Below are 20,325 nucleotides of genomic sequence, written 5' to 3'. Positions count from 1 at the left end.
TACTGAGGGAGAGCTGTGGGGTTAGATGAGGTAGGAAGTCAAGGTCATGGTGACATCAGGCCAATGAATTGAGCCCAGTGAGCAGCAAACCTTACTGAGGTGGTCCAGGTGTCACAACTCCCACATCCCTGCCAAGTGTCCAGCACACAGACACCCTGGTTCTGAGGCCCTGCTCTCGTGGCACTCTCCTCTCACTGGGCTTTTATTTCTCAACTAGAGGCCCGGTGCACAAAAATTTGTGCACTCGGGGGAGGGGGATCCCTCAGCCTGGCCTGTGCCCTCTTGCAGTCTGGGACCCCTCAGGAGATAACGACCTGCTGGCTTAGGCCTGTTCCCGGGTGGCAGAGGGAAGGCCCAATCCCTAGGTGCAGCCCCTGGTCGGGCTCAGAGCAGGGCCGATTGGGGAGTTGGGGCGCCGCCCTCTGTCATGCACAGAGCAGGGCGGATTGGGAGGTTGCGGCGCCACCCCCTGTCACGCACAGAGCAGGGCCAATCAGGGGGTTGGGACGCTGCCCCCTGTCACAGAGCAGGGCCCATCACGGGGGTTGGGGCACCGCACCCTGTCACACACAGAGCCGCAGGGCTATCGGGGTTGGGGAGCTCCCCCCTATCAGGCACAGAGCAGGGCTGATCAGGGGGTTGGGGCGCCTTCCCCTGTCACGAACAGAGCAGGGCGGATAGGGAGGTTGTGGCTCCGCCCCCTGTCACACACAGAACCGCCGGGCGATCAGGGTATTTGGGCGCTGCCCCCTGTCACACTGATCCCGGTGCCGGGAGGCATATTACTCTTTTACTATATAGGATAGAGGCCTGGTGCATGGGTGGGGGCCAGCTGGTTTGCCCTGAAGGGTGTCCTGGATCAGGATGGGGGTCCCCACTGGGGTGCCTGGCCAGTTTGGGTGAGGGGCTGAGGGCTGTTTTCAGGCTGGCGGTGACTGAAGCTCCCAACCGCTCCTTTTTTTCTGTTTTTGTTTTTTTTTTTGCTTTTTTTTTTTGCTTTTTTTGTTTTTTTATTCTGGGCCAGTTTTAGCTCTGAGGCTTGGCTCCAGCTCTGAGGCTTCAGCTGCTGAAAGCAGGTATCTGGTTTGTTTGGGTTCTATAATCAAAACACTGTTTCAACTCCAGCTCTGAGATCCCGGCTGTCTAAAAGCAGGGATCTGGGTTTCTTCTATAATTGAAACAATGTTGCGGTCCTGCTGGCTGAAGCCCAGCTGGCTGAAAGCAGGTTTCTGGGGTTTTGTTTAGCTTCTATATTTGTAACAATGTTTCAAACTGCAAGCTCAGAGGCCGGCAACAGCAGGCAGGGAAAGTTGGCTTCTTCTGTCACTGAAGCAAGCAAGCCTCCTGTTCGCTTCAAGCTGCCTGGCTGCCGGCCGCCATCTTGGCTGGCAGTTAATTTGCATATCACCCTGATTAGCCATTGGGAAGGGTAGCGGAGTGACACCAATTTGCATGTTTCTCTTTTATTAGTGTAGATTAGAGGCCCGGTGCATGAATTCATGCACGGTTGGGGCCCTTGGCCTGGCCGGGATTGGGGCTGATCGGGGTCGGTGGGGTGGGGAGGAGGGACCGCCGGATGTTGGCCAGCCATGGGAGGTTGGCTGTAGGAGTGCACTGACCACCAGGGGGCAACTCCTGCATTGAACGTCTGCCCCCTGGTGGTCAGGTCGTTCAGTCGCTTAGCCTTTTTTTAAAAAAAATATATTTCTTTATTGATTTCAGAGAGGAAGGAAGAGGGAGAGATAGAAACATGAATGATGAGAGAGAATCAATAATTGGCTGCCTCCTGCACGTCCCCTAGTGGGGATCGAGCACGCAACCCGGGCATGTGCCCTTGGCCAAAATTTAACCTGGGACCCCCCAGTCCACAGGCCAACACTCTATCCACTGAGCCAAACCAGCTAGGGCTGCTTAGGCTTTTATATATATAGATTCTGCTCCCTGAAGCCTGATGTGTCCCTTTAAGTTGAGGTCACACAAAACCCTCTCTACCTTTGGTGCTTATGTAGCAGACCTGCTCCAAGATTCAGAGACAGACAGGAGGCTAATCTGTAGCAATTCAAGTGACAAGTATTCACTTTCCCTCTGCAGTGTCCTGCAGCCATGGTCACATCCCGGTTTTCTCCATGTTGTTTTTTCTTGTTTGTTTGGGTCTCTGTTCTGCTTATTAGAGGATTTCTTCTGATGTCAGGTGGTGCTTGGTTATCTGCTGGGAATGCCAAATAGGAGATGAAAGTGCCAAAGTGTGTGGGTAAGAGATGTGTACCTCTTTCCAGTGAGCTGCCTGGGCCATTTCGTCAGGGAGGCCCCACCCGATATCAATGCCCTTAGGTCTCCTTGGGCTGGTCGGGTTCCAGACCCTTCCCAGTTCCTGTGGGGAAAAGGAGAAGAGGGCTGGGTCCCCGCACCTTCATTCTTTTCAGTGGTTCTCTGCTGTGAGCTGTGCCTGGTATCTTCAGTCCAGAGCCCTCTGTTTCCTCTCCAGGAAGCAAACCTCCAGGCTGCTGTGGGTAGGTGGGGGCAGTCGCCCACTGCAGTGAGGAAACCTAGGCAATCTGACTACTTCTGTAACAAGCTTTCAATCCATCTCATTCTAGCATCTCCTCTCTCATCCCCACTTCCAGAGGTGCCTGGTGCTGCCAACCACGAGCCATGTACCAAGCTATCATGTAAATCTGGATGGTTCTTGTCTTAGGATGGCCAGCTTAGCACTCAGTTTTCTTGTGTCTGCTAAATCATGAACTGTTTAACCAACTCGTTAAAAGCTTCCAAAATTATGTTGCTATGGTTCCCTTCCCCTTCCACCCCCGCCCCAATTCTTTTAAGTTTGGGGTTGAAAACACCACTGACGACAACAGCAAACCCTCTGTTTATATTTTTGTCGGGTCTGGGGGAGGGAGTGAAGTTATATTCATGTTTTGGAATCCCTGTCTTTACCCAAAGGTCTTTACTCTGTATTTGAAGACAACGCAAAAGGGAGTGGACATAAGCAAAAAGGGGGAAAGTGCAATTATTAGCAATTGGGAAGGACAATTAGTGAGGGGAGTGATGACTTCTCTGGAAATTGTTTTGTAAAAGAATGAATGCATGGTCAGTTTTGTATAGATGACCCCTCAAACTTCCTGTTGGATAGCTGTACCTGTTCCTCCTGCAACATAAAACACTCGGGTAAAGCTCTAGCTGGGTTGGCTCAGTGGATAGAGCGTTGGCCTGTGGACTGAAGGGTCTCAGGTTCAAGTCCGATCAGGGGGCACATGCCCAGGTTGCTGGCTTGATTCTGGTTTGGGGGCATGCAGGAGGCAGCCAATCGATTATTCTCTCTCATCATATTTCTATCTCTTCCTCTCTGAAATAAAAAATATTTAAAAATAAATAAATAAAAATAAAACACTCAGGTAAAAACAAAACAGTATAAAAACAACAGATTTTAGAGGGGCATGGCCCTGTTGATACCTTGATTTCAGACTTCACAACTGGAAGACTATAATTTCTGTTGTTTTAAGCCCCCTGGTTTGTGGTATGTTATTCCAGCAGCCCTAGGAAACTAATTCAAGTCTCAGATGCATACCCACACTTGGTGGTTCCTTTGCTTGCAGAGCCCTTCCACAGAGAGCCTCCCTCACTCCCCACAGGTCCTGCTCAAATCCCACCTTTGCAGAGGCCACGTCCTACTATGCCACCAAAACTAACAGTTCCTGCCTCTCTCCACTCCTTGGCCTCATTTATTTTTATTTGTGGTTCCTTAGCCATACCTGATATTATATTGTATAGCTTTTGTTTATTGTCTGCCTGACCTTATGTAAGTATCATGAAAGTCTAATTCAGCCCAGCCCGTGTTGCTCAGTGGTTGAGTGTCGACCTATGAACCAGGAGGTCACAGTTCAATTCCTGGTCAAGGGCACATGCCTGGGTTTCAGGCTGGATTTCCAGTGTAGGGTGTGCGGGAGGCAGCCAATCAGTGATTCTCTCTCATCATTGATGTTTCGATCTCTCTCCCTCTCCTTACTCTCTGAAATGAATTAAAAAAAGAAAAAAAAGAAAGAAAGTCTAATTAATTCATGGCTGTAGGCTCAGTGCCTACTATGTGCCTGATATAAGTAGGATCTCCACACACACTGTATTTGTTTCATAAATGAATGAACTACTTGACAGTCTGGTTTACTTTTGCTTTTTTATAGCCTTGACATCGCATTGCTCATAGTAGATTCTCAAATATGTGCAGATGCACCAAAAAGCCCATCGCCATTAGTGGGCATAAGGCTCTGTAGGGTTAAGGGAGGAGTAAAAGTGTGTAACACATTAGTCTGGTCAGGTGGCCTCTTTGCTATAAAACAATTGTGGGGACAATCGATCAGATTTCTCTGAGTAATCATTTGTTTGCCTCACACAGCCACTGTTTCTCTTGCATTGAACATCACCCCCACTTGCTCTATTTTTCTGATTAAGGAAACAGAATTGAGTAATCTAAATTTAGTTTGTGTAGCTCAGAGATGCCAATCATGGCACATAATGAATTAGGCGATTCCTCTCACCCCCCTTCCCTGAAGCATTGAGCTGAAACCAACAAGTTCATTTCATTGAGGACCACGGGCTGAACTGGAGCGCTGTCTGTGACAGGACAGTGCTTTCCTCACTAATTAAGTCACCAGCTCAGGCAACCTTCACAAGGTGGGGGTGCCGCTTATCTGAGTTGGTCCAGAGACTGCTTTGGCCCTCTGTTTGCGAAGGGAAGTGGTATATAATTTTGTTACAAATACGTAAGCCAGAAAAAAATGCACTTATGTAACATAAATATGTAAATAAAATGTACACACACGCATACATGTATATAAATCTCATATAATTTTGTAAATGTCTTTAGTCTTTCAAGGGCCTTCCTTTCTAGTTTTCTTAGTAAACCCATATTTAGAATTCACAATTTCTGGGTAAAGGGCTGTTTTCTAATCAGTTTTGAAAAGAGCCGATATAAAGCACATTTTATGTGCTTTCATTTCATAAAAACATTAAAAAGTACTCGTTGGAAAGCTGTTATATTTGATATTTGTAAGAAATAAATCATAGGTTAGAAATACCGATCGCTATGGTACTCTCTTTAGGGGAAGAATAATGAAGTTCTGTTTCCATTTATAACCTCTGAGTCTTTATATGCACACCAGCTTTTATTTATTTATTTGGAATTTCTCAATGTGTACTCTGTTGTGTAGAACTTCTCTCTCTGCATAATGATTCATCCACATTTTGCTCGTATCAGTACTTCACTAAAATCATTTATTTCCAATTACAGTTTACATTCAGTATCATTTGTATTGGTTTCAGGTGTACAGCATAGTGGTCAGGTTAGACTATCAGATACTTTATGAAGTGTTCCCACCAATATTTCCAGTACCCACTTGGTACCCTACATAGTTATTACAATATTATTATTTATATATATATTTAATATATTTTTATTGACTTCAGAGAGGAAGGGAGAGGGAGAGAGAGAGATAGAAACATCAACGATGTGAGGGGATCATTGATTGGCTGCCTCACGCATGCCATGCACTGGGGATCGAGCTCACAACCCGGCATGTGCCCTGACCAGGAATCAAACTGTGATGTCCGGGTTCATAGGTCGACTCTCAACCACTGGGCCACACTGGCTGGGTTATTACAATATTATTGATTATATTTCCTATGTTGTACTTTACATGGCCATCAACCAGGAGGTTTTACACATGAGGAATTTTGATTGGGCTTTTTAAGTCAGTAAAAATGAAAATGCAAGATGTGAGTAAAATGCATGAAATGGTGCAAATTCACTTTTTAAAATGTTATTATGTTGGTATATTTAATAAAGTATGTTTTGTGAGCTTCTTTCTCCTTTCTGGTCAGATACAAAGTTAGCCCCTCCCAACTGTGGAAGATGTGAGATGTGGCACCTTCATGCCTTGTCACTAATCACCAGCATTGGCCTGGGAGGGGCCTGAAGGCCCTGGCTATCTGCACCTGGCAGGAGGGGCACAGCATCCCCATGCAGGGATGGCTTATCCAGGCTCCCTGAGGTGGTTGAGAAGAGCCTGAAAACCGTGGCCTTTTCTAGTTCTCTGGCGTTGTCTACAGGTTTATCCAGCACAGCATTTCAAAATGTAGAGTCTTTCTGTGTAGTTTATTTAAAAGAAATAGATTTAGGCTTTAGGTAGAAAAGTATATTATCTATAATTATCACCTCTGTAAAGGGCAAATTAAACGAACACTTGCTATGAGAGTAGAGCTAGCAAAATGTATATATAGGAAGCAGTTGATACTTGGAGCAAGTTTCACTGTCTGCTTTTCGAGAAACATCTCTTGCTTGGATTTGAAGGTCGTGTAGGTAATAGGAAAGGCAATCTCTGTAATGAGACATTTTACACTGGGCTCATCCATAAGGAGGGCTAACTTCAGTAATAAACTAAACCAATCACGAGCACTCGTTTTAACTACAGGAAATTGGTTTCAACCCAATCTAGACTTCATCTTGTGGAATGTTCCACCTGGCTTGCGGCCTTACTTTGCCCACATGTTATAGAGGACTTTTCTGGCCTATTTCAAATTGCATTAGTCTTCCCTCCCCCATCTCCCTATGTCGCTTACTTTTTCTTTCTAATGCTCATCATCACCCAAAATAGTACATATTATTATTATTTTGTCTCCCCTAAATCCCATGAAAAGCCCTTGTCTGTTCTGTTCACTGCTGTTTTCTCAGTGTACATAGTAAGTGCTCAATAATTGTTCAGTGAATGAATGAACGAATGATGCCCGAGAGCTTTCTGTTATAAGGGTTGTTGGTCTCGTTCTACACGATGCGCTGAACATCTGGGCACGGTTGGGGTGGGGAGGGGCGGGTGGGGGGTCGGAGGTGTGGGAATGGCTAGAAATGAGGGAGGTTCCTGTGCTCCCTGCGCAAACCATTCCTCTAAGAACTGCATTTGCCTTACTGGCTTTCTCTTTTCGTAACGTTCTCATGTTAGCAGTATAATCTTGAAACTGAATAATCATGACATGAGTCTCTAGTATAAAATAATTCCTTTGCCTATTCTGCAAACAAAGCAAAACAAAACAAGGTCTGCACAGTTGTGCTGTAACCGGGCAAGCAAACTGGAGAACTGAGTCGAAGCATCCTAATACCTAAGTAACAGTAATGGAAATATCTAGAAAGTCCTTGGCTGTGGCTATGGCTCCTGCCTTAGTGAGGTTGGCACGTGTCTGCAACCAGGGCATTCGTCCAGGACGACCCGGAGTCTAGCGGGACTATATGGCACGGACTTGCGGTGGAGGAGGGGGTGGGCGGGGCCACGAGCGCAGCCCTGAACCTGGGGGCGGGGCTGGGGCTGAGCGGGCTCCCTGCGAAGGGCGTGGCTTCGCTTTGCCCCGCCCCCAAGCCGGGTAGTGAAGGTGGCGGCGCGCCTTGGGGGCGCGGGGGAGACGCGAGCGAGATCAGGTTCGGGCGGCGGAGGGGCGCCCTGGGCTCGGTGCTGGGGCCCCGCTGAGCGCGCCGCCGCGGCAGGGATCCAGGGTCGGCGGAGGCCGCCCCGGGAATGCTCTCGCTCCGCCTCAACATGGCTGCGGCCTTGCGAACCGCGGGCGCTCTGCTCCGCGATCGAAGTAAGTGGGGTTGTCTTGGCAGCAGCCGACGCCGGGGTCCCTGCGACGGCGGGACGGCGGGCAGCTCCCCGTCTCCGGTCCCCCGTCCTGGGGGCTTCCGGGAGCGGCGTGCACTGCGCAGGAAGCGGCGCGGGTGAGGCGAGGGGCGGAGAAGGGGCTAGAAGGGACCCTCCCCTGGCAGGGTCCAGAAGGGTGCCTGGGTCACCTGGGGGCCCTGGGAGGCTGTGTGGAGGGAGCATGGGGTCTCACTGGTCAGCTGGGTGACTGTCAGTAATGGCAGACCCTTGGAACATTCAACAGCTATTTATTTATTTATTTATTTATTTATTTATTAATTTAATTTCTTTTTAAAAATCCTCACCGACGATATTTTTCCCCCCATTGATCTTAGAGAGAGTGGAGAGAAACATGACATGATCTTAGAGAGAAACATGACAGATTGCCTCCTGATATGCGCCCCCTGGGATTGAACCTGCAACCAGGGCATGTGCCCTGACCCGGAATCCCGCTGGTGACCTTTCGGTGATCGGAGGATTCTCCACCAACTGAACCACACTGGCCAGGCCCATAGTCTTCGTTCTTATCTGTAGAGTCAGAATAACCACAGTCACAGGATGGTTGTGAGGATTACTGTGGGACATATGTTAAGGGCCTGCCATAGGGAGGACTACTGAAGGCATTGTCCACCCAGCTCAAGAGATTCGGGAGTCTAGAAATAAATGACACAGTTTTTACTTAAGGATCTTAGGGTTTGCAAAGAGGAAACACAGTTAGGCAATACCCAGAGTGTTCCGAAGGAGAAAGAAAAGTTTGAGAGTTTTATAGTAAGAAGTACATGTTTGAAAAAAATTCAGCCCTAGCTGGTTTGGCTCAGTATATATAGAGCATCAGCCTGCGGACTGAAGGGTCCTGGGTTCGATTCCAGTCAAAGGCACATGCCCGGATTGCAGGCTCGATCCCCAGTAGGGGGTGTGCAGGAGGCAGATGATCCATGATTCTCTCTCATCATTGATGTTTCTATCTCTCTGAAATCAATAAAAATATATTTTAAAAAGTTCAGTCCTGTATTCTTAGCCATTGGGTTGGCTCAAGATGGTAATCTCCAGATGTCCAGTGCTGTGAATAATGGAGCATTTCCTTCTTGAGGCCATTACGATGGTTCACTGAAGGTTTGATGTATGTCCAGACTGATGCATAAAGAACTAATGTGCATCCAGGTATTGACGAAGGATTGGAAAGGTTAGAAATTTAAGTTCCCAGGCTAGTTAAGGAAAGAATAGAATTGTTTCCTTATGCCTCAGCTTACTTTCTTTCAATAATTGAGCAGCTTGACCATAGTGACTCCATTTTATTTCTTCATTCTATTCTTCAACATCATCATCATCATGGGCGTCTACTCTTGGCTTCTCTCCCTGGTGATGGAAGGAAAATGTGCCCACTGCTTCGCTGCACTAGCCCCTGACCCCTGGCATCATCCGGTGCTCACTTGTCCTTGGCAGCAGGACCCACTAGCCTGGGCTAGTGTTTCCTAGAGGTATTTGGAAAACAAATACGACCCATTGACAACTCCACACATTTCTGATGCAAACCCTTTGAATGTAGGTTGTGTCTACAGCATGAACTGATGGGACTCTGGGTCAGACACACTGGGTTGGGACACAAGCTCTGCACCATTCTTAACTGTGACCCCTTGAGCATGACACTGAGCCTGGCATGAGCTTTAGTGAATGTAAAAGGGGTAGGGTAGTACCTCATAGGCTTGCCATGAAGATTAGCTGGGTACACACTATCCTAGCATGCAACACATACATGGAGACCCTCAAAATGTTCATTACTGTGTAAAAGTCTGCCACATACTAAGACGCTAAATTAATGCATTTGAACCGTGACTGGACACAGCTGACTTATTTTTCTAAGAAATTTCCTAATTGGTCAGTCTGGCATCTACTGAGAGGGAATGGAGAGAATCCATTCTGAACCTCCTTATCTTATTACAGGTGCCTTTGTTAGGAAAACAGTAAGAACCCAGAAGTACAATGAGGATCAGGTCACTAAGGGCACGGGGTGACAAAAGGCATGATCTTTTAAGAGAGGAAGCACAGTGGCAGTTATGGGGCTGAAAGAAGTATTGGGGCGGAAAGATTTGACATCTAGTTGTATTACAGACTCTGATGTTAAGATGTAGTTATAATACTTTTTTGATATGAAGGGAATAACATTATCTGGATAGAAAAAATTGAGTAGTATTTCCAAAAATGAATTCTGAAAGTAAGAGTGGAAAAGCAAAGTTTTACATGCTGTTTTTAGCATATGGCTCCCTGGTTTCATTATATGTTGTTTCTCTTAGAGTCATAGGACCTATTGATTTTGTTAAGTGAGGATTTACTGTATTCTTACCTCTTGCTTAACCACATGCAGCGTGCCTGGTACTGTTCTTGGGGCTGGACGGAGAATGCTTTGTTCCCCTAATCTTCATAACAGCTCTGCGCGATTGACCTTATCACCATTTTACAGACAAGAAAAGTGAGGCGTGGAGTAACTCACTGAGTTGCCCAAGCACTGCCCTGCAGCTTGTTGGTCCTATCAGGGGTTTTTGCTCAGGTCCCTCTGGCTCCAGAATACATACTCTCTATACACACAGTGCTGCCTGTGCCTATGGATTGCTCTTGTGTGAGCTGTGTATATTCAGGGGCCTCAGATGGCCCTTCGAATGATCACTTTAAACTCCTTTAGCTAGATGAACACTAATCTTTTAGTAGGAGACACTGTTTCTCTAGAACCTTCAGATCATTAGGGGAGAGGTGTGTTTTAGAGAAGTCTTTGAGAGTTGGGTATAGGAACTCTTAAGTCCTGAGCAGACAGGATCCATGATTAGTAACACCCTTCTCCTCTGAGAATTTATTCAACCATAGAGAAGAGAATTTGGTAAACAGAGGGCATTACAATAGCCTGGCAGCTCAAATAGCTCCCAGCTCCTAAATTGTTCTAGGTACTAGTTGGAGGCTCTTGTCTCACCCTACCCCTTTTTAAGGTTCACAGGAGGAAGTTTTATTTTATTACCAGCAGTCATATTATGGGATGCCAAAGTTCTGTTCTCATACTCCATGGAATCTGATATAATCTCATTCATATGAGGAATTGCAGACATTGTGGCATGATGGAGAACCTGGCTAAATCTCATCACGCAGTTCAGAATTTAGCGCGTCTAAAATAAGGAGATGTGGGTTGATTTGAGACTTCATTTGAGCAGCATTGAACTGCTTTATGTCAGTTGTTGCACTTCCACTTTGAGTTAGTAAGGATTATTCAGCACAACTCATGTAATTGGCTCTGCCGGAATGGTCACAGTCTGGGTAGCTGGAACTCTCAGGAGCCTGGAGATACCATTCTCCTGTATTTTATAGACATTCTAGGTGATAAAAATCAGCAGGTGTGGTCCCTATGCGCTAGACGCTTACAGATGAAACTAACGCCAGCATTAATCACATGTAGCAGACCCCTTGCAGAATGCTTCACTGAACTTAATCTGCTATAATCCTCACAAGGATCCCCATAGCAACGCCAGCATTTTGCACCCAGGGAAAGTAAGGCTCGGAAATGTAATCCGGCCCTAGTCACATTACTAAAAAGAGGCAGAACTGGATTCAGAGTCAGATCTGCTCGTCTCCAGCCCAAGTTCCTTACCAGGACACCTATGACTCATAAGTAGGAGGAGGAAGGAGACTGGTCTCAAGCTGATTTCAAATTTGTTGGTTTAAGGATATGAAAGGGAGGTCATGTGTCCAGTGTGGGACTACAGTCGAGTATGGCCCATGGACTCCTCAATTCAGGTGGGTTCTCTAAGCCCACCCCTAACTCTTATGGGGCCCAGGGCAGGAGTACACATGGAGAGCCGTATATGTGGGACAGCAAGCTAACAAACTGCCATATATCCTGTTTTTCTACACTGATAAATGGACCTTCATAACAACCTGGAAGGGTGAACTCCCGAACTCTTCTGAGTTCCTGCAGAAATGTGGAGGCTTTGGGAGACATGCCACTGGCCTGCAGGCCTCCCTGCTCCTCCCACTGCTGGCTCTGAGTACACATGTGTGGACTTTCCAGTTTGTATGTTCAAGCTCCCTTCTTGCCCCTGCAAACAGCTACTCCTTGGGTCCCCATCAAGTCGACATCATGCTTACATTGGTTGCATGACCAGCTCTCCGGAGGATGGGCCTAGGAAAGGGACCTGTGCAGACCCTGGAAGTGGGTGTGGGACTTTGGGGGTATGGAATTCCGGGGTTGTGGGGATGTGGGGTTTGGACTCTGGGGGTCAGTTAATCATTGGCATGCAGACTACATACCCCATGGAGTGGGGTGCAGCAGGGAGAGTGCCCGAATGGGGCCTCTAAAGTGAGGTCCCCCTTGTCAGGGTCCAAGGGCAATGCTGGGGCCCCCAGCACTGGTGCTTTATTGGAGAAGGCTGTGGGCAGATATGAGATCTGTGCAACTGGTGGAAAACTGGCCCAGCTTCCACTTCTTGAGTCAGTGGCTCTTACCCTCTTGTGCAGGCTTCTCAGCTTTCATAGGCGCAGCATGCTGCCATCAGTAACTTTTAGAAGGTACAGTGATAGGATCTCATGAAGGATCCTATCAAATCTGCGGCCAAGGCTGGGAGGGGAGGTGTGTGGTTTCAAAAAAGGCTCCCTGCAGGTCCTGATAAGCCATCCTGGGGGGCGCCACCATATCCCCTTGGAGACGCCTTAAGTGCCTTCACCCTCCTGCAGAGAAATAAGGCAGGGGGGGTCACCTCTGCTATTATATCTCTTTAAATTTTAAATCTAGGAATTATGCTCTGAGGACCACTTCAAAAGAAATTACTTTCCTCCTAGATTTCATGCTTCCACTTTAATTTTGTCACAGTGGTGCCTGGCAGCTCAAGGGCCCGACAGCCATGGAGGTGCCAATCAGATGCAGCAGCCGCAGCAGTAGCCACCACAGAAACAGCCCAAAGTGCCAGAAGCCCAAAACCTCAAGTTCAACCGGGGAAGAGGTATGAGTTTAATTTTAGGCACCAATAAGGATTTCTCTTTACTGAAGCAAAGACCAGTAGATACAAGCTCCCCAGGAAAAAAGGTGCTGGGAAAACCCAGTATATGAGGAGCAGGATGTTATATTCTTGGCTTCCTTTCAATAGCTGTCAAATTATTAAACAGATTTCACACCCACTCCCCTTAGGTCTTTAAAATAAAAAAAATTTTTTTACAGATTTTTTAATCATTAATTAATTAATTAATTAATTTTTCAGCTTTGTTGAGATAGTGTTCCCACAGGGCTTTTGTTAAAGGACACAGAGTTGAGTACAAGCAGTCTACAAATCATGTAGGAATTTTGTTCTGGAATATGTCACATAACACAAATTATATGTATGCTGGAAATGTATTTATGAACCTAACATAATTATACCTATGAAATGTATGTCCTGTTCAGGATAAAGAATAACTAATCTACCAAGAATTAGTTATTAGCTGGGTATCCTCTTTCATAACAGAAACCACAGCTGTTCTCAAGTTTTATTTTGGTACAGACCATAAAGACAATTATTTAAATGAGTACATAGATAGAATACTGCACTTGAACACTAAGCACCGTGAAAGAAAGTAGTGTGAACTGTTTAACCCCGTGATCTTTCTGGTAGACCTGATATTCCACGGAAGTTATACAGCTGTGAAAATATAATAGTCTTTTTTGTGTGTTTTTGTTATTATTATTTTTTGAGATCGTTAAAATTGATTTTTTAAGGAGAGGGGGAGAGCGAGATAATGTGAGAGAGCTAAATATCAATCGGCTGCCTCCTGTATGCCCCCTACTGGGGATTGAGCCTGCAAGCCAGGCATGTGCCCTGACCAGGAATTGAACCAGCAACCTTTTGGTGCACAGGATGATGTTCAACCAACTGAGCCACACCAGGCAGGGCGTGTTTGTTGTTTTTCTCTGTGTGACCAGAGATACATTGAGTGCTAAGTAACAGATGTGTAGGGGATAGGGCATTAGGCGTGGGGCCCCAAATCATCTCCTTTCAACTCTCTGGTTTCCTAAAAGTTTGAGTCTGGTGAGGAAGCACAGCTACTCCCCGTTCTGGCGTGCTGAGCAGGGTACCATTCTGCGTGGCCACCCATGGTCCTTCTTCTCACCTCAGCCATAGTACAAAGTGCTTTAAGTCCTTAGGGTACTTGGTGTAACCAAAGAACTGATTCGATGTGGAACCCTGGAAAGAAATTATTTCATTATTGTATTATTTCAGGGGCAAAAGTCAGTAATGTAACTGGTCTTAATATGAATTTATTAACATTTAAAAAATATTAACAAATAGAAATTAAATAATTTTATATCTCATTTATGCTAAAGAAATGGGTTCATTTTAGGAACTACAGACAGGCAAAAAAAAAAAAAAGATAAACAACAGCGGTAATCTCACCATCAGTATGTTGTCTCTATATCTGTGTCTATTAATATTCACTCAGTATATATTTACAAAAATGGACAATACTGTACATACTTTTATAACTTCTTTTTATTTAACAATATGTCACCATGTAAATATAAGCATCCTACATTATTTTAATAATATAGGGTATTAAATAATAATTTATATATCCGGTCCCATATTATGGGGCATGTAGATTATTTCTAGTTTTTGGATATTGGAAATGATGAAGTGATGAATGTCTTTCTGATGCCAGACATTGTGAAGGCATTATGCTGCTTAGTGCTTAGACTAGTCTAGGCTAGACAATCTTAGACTAACACTCTACTAGACCAGGAGTCAGCAACCCTACCTATAAGGTGCTACTAGATAGTAAATGTTTTAGGCTTTGTGGGCCATTTGGTCTCTTTTGCTGCTATTCAACTCTCTTGTTATCATGTGAGAGCAGTCATAGATCACATGTAAATAAATGAGCTGCATTCCAATAAAACTTTATTTAAAAAACAAGGGAGGGGGGCGCACCCTGACGGGTTTGGCTCAATGGATAGAGCGTCGGCCTGCAGACTCAAGGGTCCCAGGTTTGATTCCGGTCAAGGGCATGTACCTTGGTTGCGGGCACATCCCCAGTAGGGAGTGTGCAAGAGGCAGCTGATGGATGTTTCTCTCTCATCGATGTTTTTAACTCTCTATCCCTCTCCCTTCCTCTCTGTAAAAAAATCAATAAAATATATATTAAAAAAAAAAAAGCGGGAGGTGGGGTGTGTGTGTGCAGGTTGCAGATTTGGCGCATGGATTTTAGTTTGCCCCACCCTGTCCTAGAGGCAGCATGGACCTTCAGGACAGTTACATCTTGTGCGTTGACTACATACAGTAGAGTAGAATTCTATTTGTTAATTGATGAGCTAAGTTTCTGTGATGTACCATTAATAGTTCAAAGGAAAAACCTCATATTAGGAGAGTCTCAGAATATGGAAATGGAAAAATGTTGATACCTTTTCAAGTGAGAAGTTTTAAATATATTTTGCTCCATACATTTTTACATTCAAACAAAGGGAACCTGGCTATTTAGATCTTGGTCTCAAATGTGCTCTGTCTAGAGGGGCAAAGAGACAGAGGCCCTTGACTAAAGCTTTGTATTTCACATTCTGGAAAAGGGGTGTGGGGCCAGGGCTTACTAATGCACCATTCGTTATGCACAACACAGTTTTGAATTAAGTGCATGTGTATTAGGTATTCTCAAATCATGTGCATCTCTTTCAAGTATAAGATCAACATGCTTTACAAAACCTGGGTTTGCAGGGCAGGGTAACGGCCCATTTACAGCCACTCTCGTTCTGAGCTCAGGTGTAGATGAAAAACAGTTCTAAATCCCCTTCGTACATTGACGCCCTCCGTGGCTTAGGTAAGTCGCTTAGCCTGGGGTCTCTTAACCACTAATCTATTAACTGGCAGCAATCCATGGAAAAATGCACTTAATTTATTGTGGGTCACAGGTTTTGAAAGTGAAAGATAGAATCCCAGGAGAACACTGGTGGTCTAAGTAGAAAGATTAGGGGAACATGACAGTTTCACCGTATAATGAAGCGGGACTTTTCAGGAATCAAGAACTGAAAACTAAGCACGTTGGTTAATTCGTTGAGCGGACTCCTGGTCAGAGGGGGTGGGAACGTCGTGGAATAATGACGCCTTCGGGGTAGTTGTGCGGTTTAATAAAAGGAGATTAAGCCCCCTCCCTCTAACACAGTGGTCTCAAGCAAGGGTTGCGGTACACTTAGTAGAGCTGTTGCCATCTACCAAGCAGAGGCCAGGGGTGCTGCCTCACCGCTACAAGGCACAGCACGGCCCTCCACCGGCAGGTGTTATCCAGCCCAGAATGCCAGCAGTGCCGAGGCCGAGAGAAGACGAGGAGGTGAAAGTGAATTTAGAGACTCTTTCTAATGGGGGCTAAACGGGCAAATTCCTGACTCCATTTTGATGCAACGTTTTCCTTTTCCCAGGAATTGGTTCTGGTTTTGAAAATTCAGGCTGTGAATTTAGATTTCTACCTCATTCACCTATGGGATGCTTGATCAGAAAAACAGTTTCCCCCTGTGTCGATGTGGCACACTCTGCTGCCAAATGTTGCTAACAGCTGTTTAGCAGTTGCAAATGAAATGTCACCATGACATCATTAGCTGCAGAGCACATCCAGGACAGGCTTCCGAACGAGAGCCCCCTCAGCAGGACTGCGTCGTCACTGTGGTCGCTAGCAGTGGTCCCGATGCAGGCGATGGAGACGGTGCACTCGCAATAATGGTGTTTTGGGTAAACCCAGGACTAGTTATTTCTCAGCTGCTTTATCAAGAGTGACTGGAGAGTGCATCTCCACTATGGAATATTAGTCAGCCATTAAAAGGAAGGAAGTACTGGTGGATGCTACAACATAGATGAATCTTGAAAATTTTATGCAAAGTGAAAGAAGCCAGACACAAAAGGCCACATATTATATGATTCTGTTCCTGTGAAATATCCTAAATAGGCAAACCCATAGACCCAGGAAGTAGATTAGTGGGAGTGGCTCCAATGGGTACAAGGATTTTTTTGGGGGAGATGAAATGTTCAGGAATTAGTTGTACCAGCTTAAAATGGTAAATTTTATAAAATGTAAATTATATCTAAGTTTTTTAAATGAGAAAAAAGGAATGGAAGATACACGCCCATGTTTCCTTTAGTTTACCCACTTGCAGACTCTGTTACTGTCATCACATAGCTGCCTGTTCCTGGCACACAGGCCTCCAGGTCATGGTCCTGCCTCAGGCCCTGACCTCATAGCTCCCAGTCTCTGTTGTGGCCTCTGGAGGCTTCCAGAAGCCTCTGGACGCACTGGGCCCTGTTCTGGCTCCACCTTGCGCCTGGCAGGTTTCTGGCCTGGCTCACGTCAGCCTGTGTAGGCTCCAGGCTTGCTCTGGATTTTAGAAGTTTGCATTTTGCATAGGTCTTTTGTGGATTTGATTTCTCTGATGCTGCTTGACTTAAAACTTTTAAAAAATATGTTCTTATTGATTTCAGAGAGAGGAAGGGAGAGGGAGAAGGCGAGAAACATCAATGATGAGAGAGAATCATTGATCGGCTGCCTCTTGCACACCCCCTTCTGGGGATTGAGCCCACAACCCGGGCCTGTGCTCTGATAGGGAATTGAATCTTGACCTGGTTCATGGGTTGATGCTCAACTACTGAGCAACGTCGGCTGGATTTGACTTAAAACTTTTATGACAGAGTTTTGCCTTCTTTTTGCTTCTCCTTGCTCATTCAGTGCTTCATTCTTTAGGCTGGAACTGATTTGAATAAATTAGACAGTTTTTTACAGGAATTACTTAAAGCAGTAAAGGTAGGTGCTGGAGAAGGAAGGAGGGTAGCAAGAAATAATTTACATCAGTAATCATTTCATTTAATAATGGATAAAGAGAAGGTATCAGAGTGAGACATGGGCCAGCATACAGTTGTAGGGAAACCCAAGGCTTCTCTGTGTCTAATAGAACTTTCTGCGTGCACCAATCATGCTAAGTGACTAAGTACATTCTCCATTTAGTTCTCAAAATATCCGTTTGAGGCAGGTGGTAGTCTGTCTGTTTACAGATGAGGAACCTGAAGTTTGGAGAGATCAGGGAACCTGTGTGTTCATAAGGCATTCACTTGAACAGGTGCTTCTGCTCAGGACAATTTTAGATCACACCTTGACTCAGCCCCCAAAGCCTGGGATCTTCATTCAGGGCTGACAGTTCAACAGAGAAACATTTTGAGCCTGGCGAAGACCAGTGCCATGGATGGAGCTCCGAGATGAAGGTCAGAGTCTGAGCTGGGACCGCACGGACCTGGAGGCCCCGTGTGCTCCCGGACAGGTAACCGTGGGATGGCAGCGCACAGGTCTGCAGCGTTTTACCTCTGCATCGAACAGATTCAATGAGGGTTTGCTAGCCGAGCCAAGATTCCTCCGTGGAGGGAAATAAGAAGTGTTACAAATCAACCACTGCATTTTCTTTTTGGCAGGAAGCCGAAGACTGGGATACTGATGCTAAACATGGGGGGCCCTGAAACCCTCGGAGACGTCCACGACTTCCTCCTGAGGCTCTTCTTGGACCGAGACCTAATGACACTTCCTATTCAAAAGTAAGCTCCCCGTGAACACCTGTGCTTATTCATAACTTGTCCTGTGCGTTTCACCTTCTGTGCATCTCAGCTCTACAGTCTCAAAAAGTAAGCATTTTTAATGCATGTCTGGTAGTGGCTAGAGCAGCAGCACGATTTTCTATTATATGTGAGAAGGCTGTGATATTGCAGGAGAGAGACAGCAGGTCAGTGAGTGTTCTTGAGCCTGGCCCGCCCAGAGCCCTAGAGAGCAGTTGTCTGACACAGCCGAGGCCCCGGTAAAGATCTGAAGAGATGGGTTTGTTCCTGGTACTGAGCAGCTGGTTATTCATTTGTGCTGCGGGTGTAAAATTTATACATGTGTACAATAAAAACGCCAATGGTATAAGGATGCTTACTGTAAAAGGCAGGCCTTCCTTTTACTTTGGACTCTAGCCTCCCAGTGAGCCACCCTGGGGGTGAGTGCTCTTACATCCAGGAATAGTCCATGTATATCCAAGCACATGTGTGTGTACACATGTATATCCCCCCTTTTCTTTACACAGATGTGAATGTAATTATGTATATTATTAGGTACGTGACTATTTTTCCCTTCGAATTTAATGTGTCTTGGAGATTGTTCACTAACAGTTTACATAGACCTGGCTCATTTTTTTCATGATGTAAGGAATTGGTTGGGCCTTAATTCATTTAGCCAGTGCCTCATGGATGGACATTTACATTGTTTACACTGTTATAATGAACATGCTTTTGCATACACCTTTGCTCACATATGCAAGTATATCTATAGGATTAAGATGCATTTTCTTACATTGAGAGGAATATGTAAGAAAATGCGTATTAATTCTGTCTTATACGTCACAGTCCCTGCTAGGTGCAGGATCGGGAGGTGTTAAGATCGTAGCTGGCGCACATCCAGGGTCTCTGCCCACTTGTTGGGGGTCTGACTGTTCAGGGTGCTAGAACAGCTGCGGGGCAGAGGCAGCTGCCCTTCCGAGAGTGCCCAGTTTTCTCTGTAATCGAGGCCGAGAGAGCTGGCCCTCGTTAGTGACTTCCAGCTCCCGTTTCCAAAGGCTTGGCCTTCTTAGACTCTTTAAAATTCTGCTTATCTTTATCTTATTGAGTAGAAAATGATTCTGAGTTGCTAAGGTGGAGTAGAATTCACGTACCCTCATGTTAAATGATTTAGTAGGCTGGCACCAATCATCGCCAAACGTCGAACCCCCAAAATCCAGGAGCAGTACCGCAGGATTGGCGGCGGATCCCCCATCAAGATGTGGACTTCCAGGCAAGGAGAAGGCATGGTGAAGCTGCTGGACAAGATGTCCCCACACACAGGTGCGTGCTTCTTAACGAACATCTCGCTAGTAGTTATGAAACTCAGAACACCACCGCCTGCCAAGTGCAGTCTGTGTCCTGGCCCCTCGCGCTTTGTGGGGGTTCCTGTGTGATGCACCGTCACTTAGTTCTCGAGGTCTTTTCCCTTGTCCTCGGCTGTAGACCCTTTTCTGCTACTTCCTTATGTGACAGATTAAAAAGCTAAAGATTTGGAACATTAGTTTCAAAAGGTAGTGTGAGGTGCGCATGAAGTTGGGCTAGAGTGTAAGGAAGAGACGACATACACTGACTCAGCCAAGGTCCCGTTAAAGATCTGTAGAGATGGGTTTGAGTAAAAGACGCACATGTCATTGCTCCGGGAAGAAAGCTTTGGGAATGGATTGAGGCTGCTGCGATTGCCTTTTCTTCCTGTATGGAGAGCTAATTATCAGATCAACATGTAGAACCCAATTAGCTCGCTGTTGCGGCAGCCATGAGACAGAGCAGCTTTCAGCAGCTGCTTTCCGCTCTCGGCAGTACCACCTTCATGAGGCCTCTGTGCGCCTCGTCAGACGTGGCACTAACAAGAGGTCCGTGCCCGGCTGGCTGGCGCAGTTGGTTGGAGCATCGTCCCCATGCACTGGAAGGTGGCAGGCACGATTTCGGGTCAGTGCACATACCCAGGTTGTAGGTTCCATCCTCGGTTGGGGCATGTACAGGAGGCAACCGGTCAATGTTTCTCTCTCACATCAATGTTTCTCTCTCTCCCTCCCTCCCTCCCTTCCTCTTTCTAA

General features: G+C 46.0%; 1 protein-coding gene across 3 annotated transcripts in view; it reads left to right on the top strand.

Annotated features, from left to right (window-relative positions):
• Positions 1–7,391: 7,391 nt before the first annotated feature.
• FECH (ferrochelatase) overlaps positions 7,392–20,325 on the top strand; it is a 32,496-nt gene continuing 19,562 nt past the window's right edge. For 2 of the 3 annotated variants that reach the window (XM_081096494.1, XM_081096495.1), the window contains exons 1-4: positions 7,392–7,623; positions 12,526–12,655; positions 18,116–18,235; positions 19,404–19,552. In XM_081096494.1, coding sequence (XP_080952620.1) covers positions 7,557–7,623; positions 12,526–12,655; positions 18,116–18,235; positions 19,404–19,552 — 466 coding nt within the window. In that variant the 5' untranslated portion in view covers positions 7,392–7,556. The remainder of the gene's footprint in view (positions 7,624–12,525; positions 12,656–18,115; positions 18,236–19,403; positions 19,553–20,325) is intronic. The other variant, XM_081096496.1, reaches the window with a different exon arrangement.

This window comes from Myotis nattereri (assembly GCF_964212035.1).
Source record: "Myotis nattereri genome assembly, chromosome: 8".
NCBI classification, from domain to species: Eukaryota; Metazoa; Chordata; class Mammalia; order Chiroptera; family Vespertilionidae; genus Myotis; species Myotis nattereri.
Note: the sequence above shows the minus strand (reverse complement) of the source record. Positions and strands in the feature narration are given on the sequence as shown.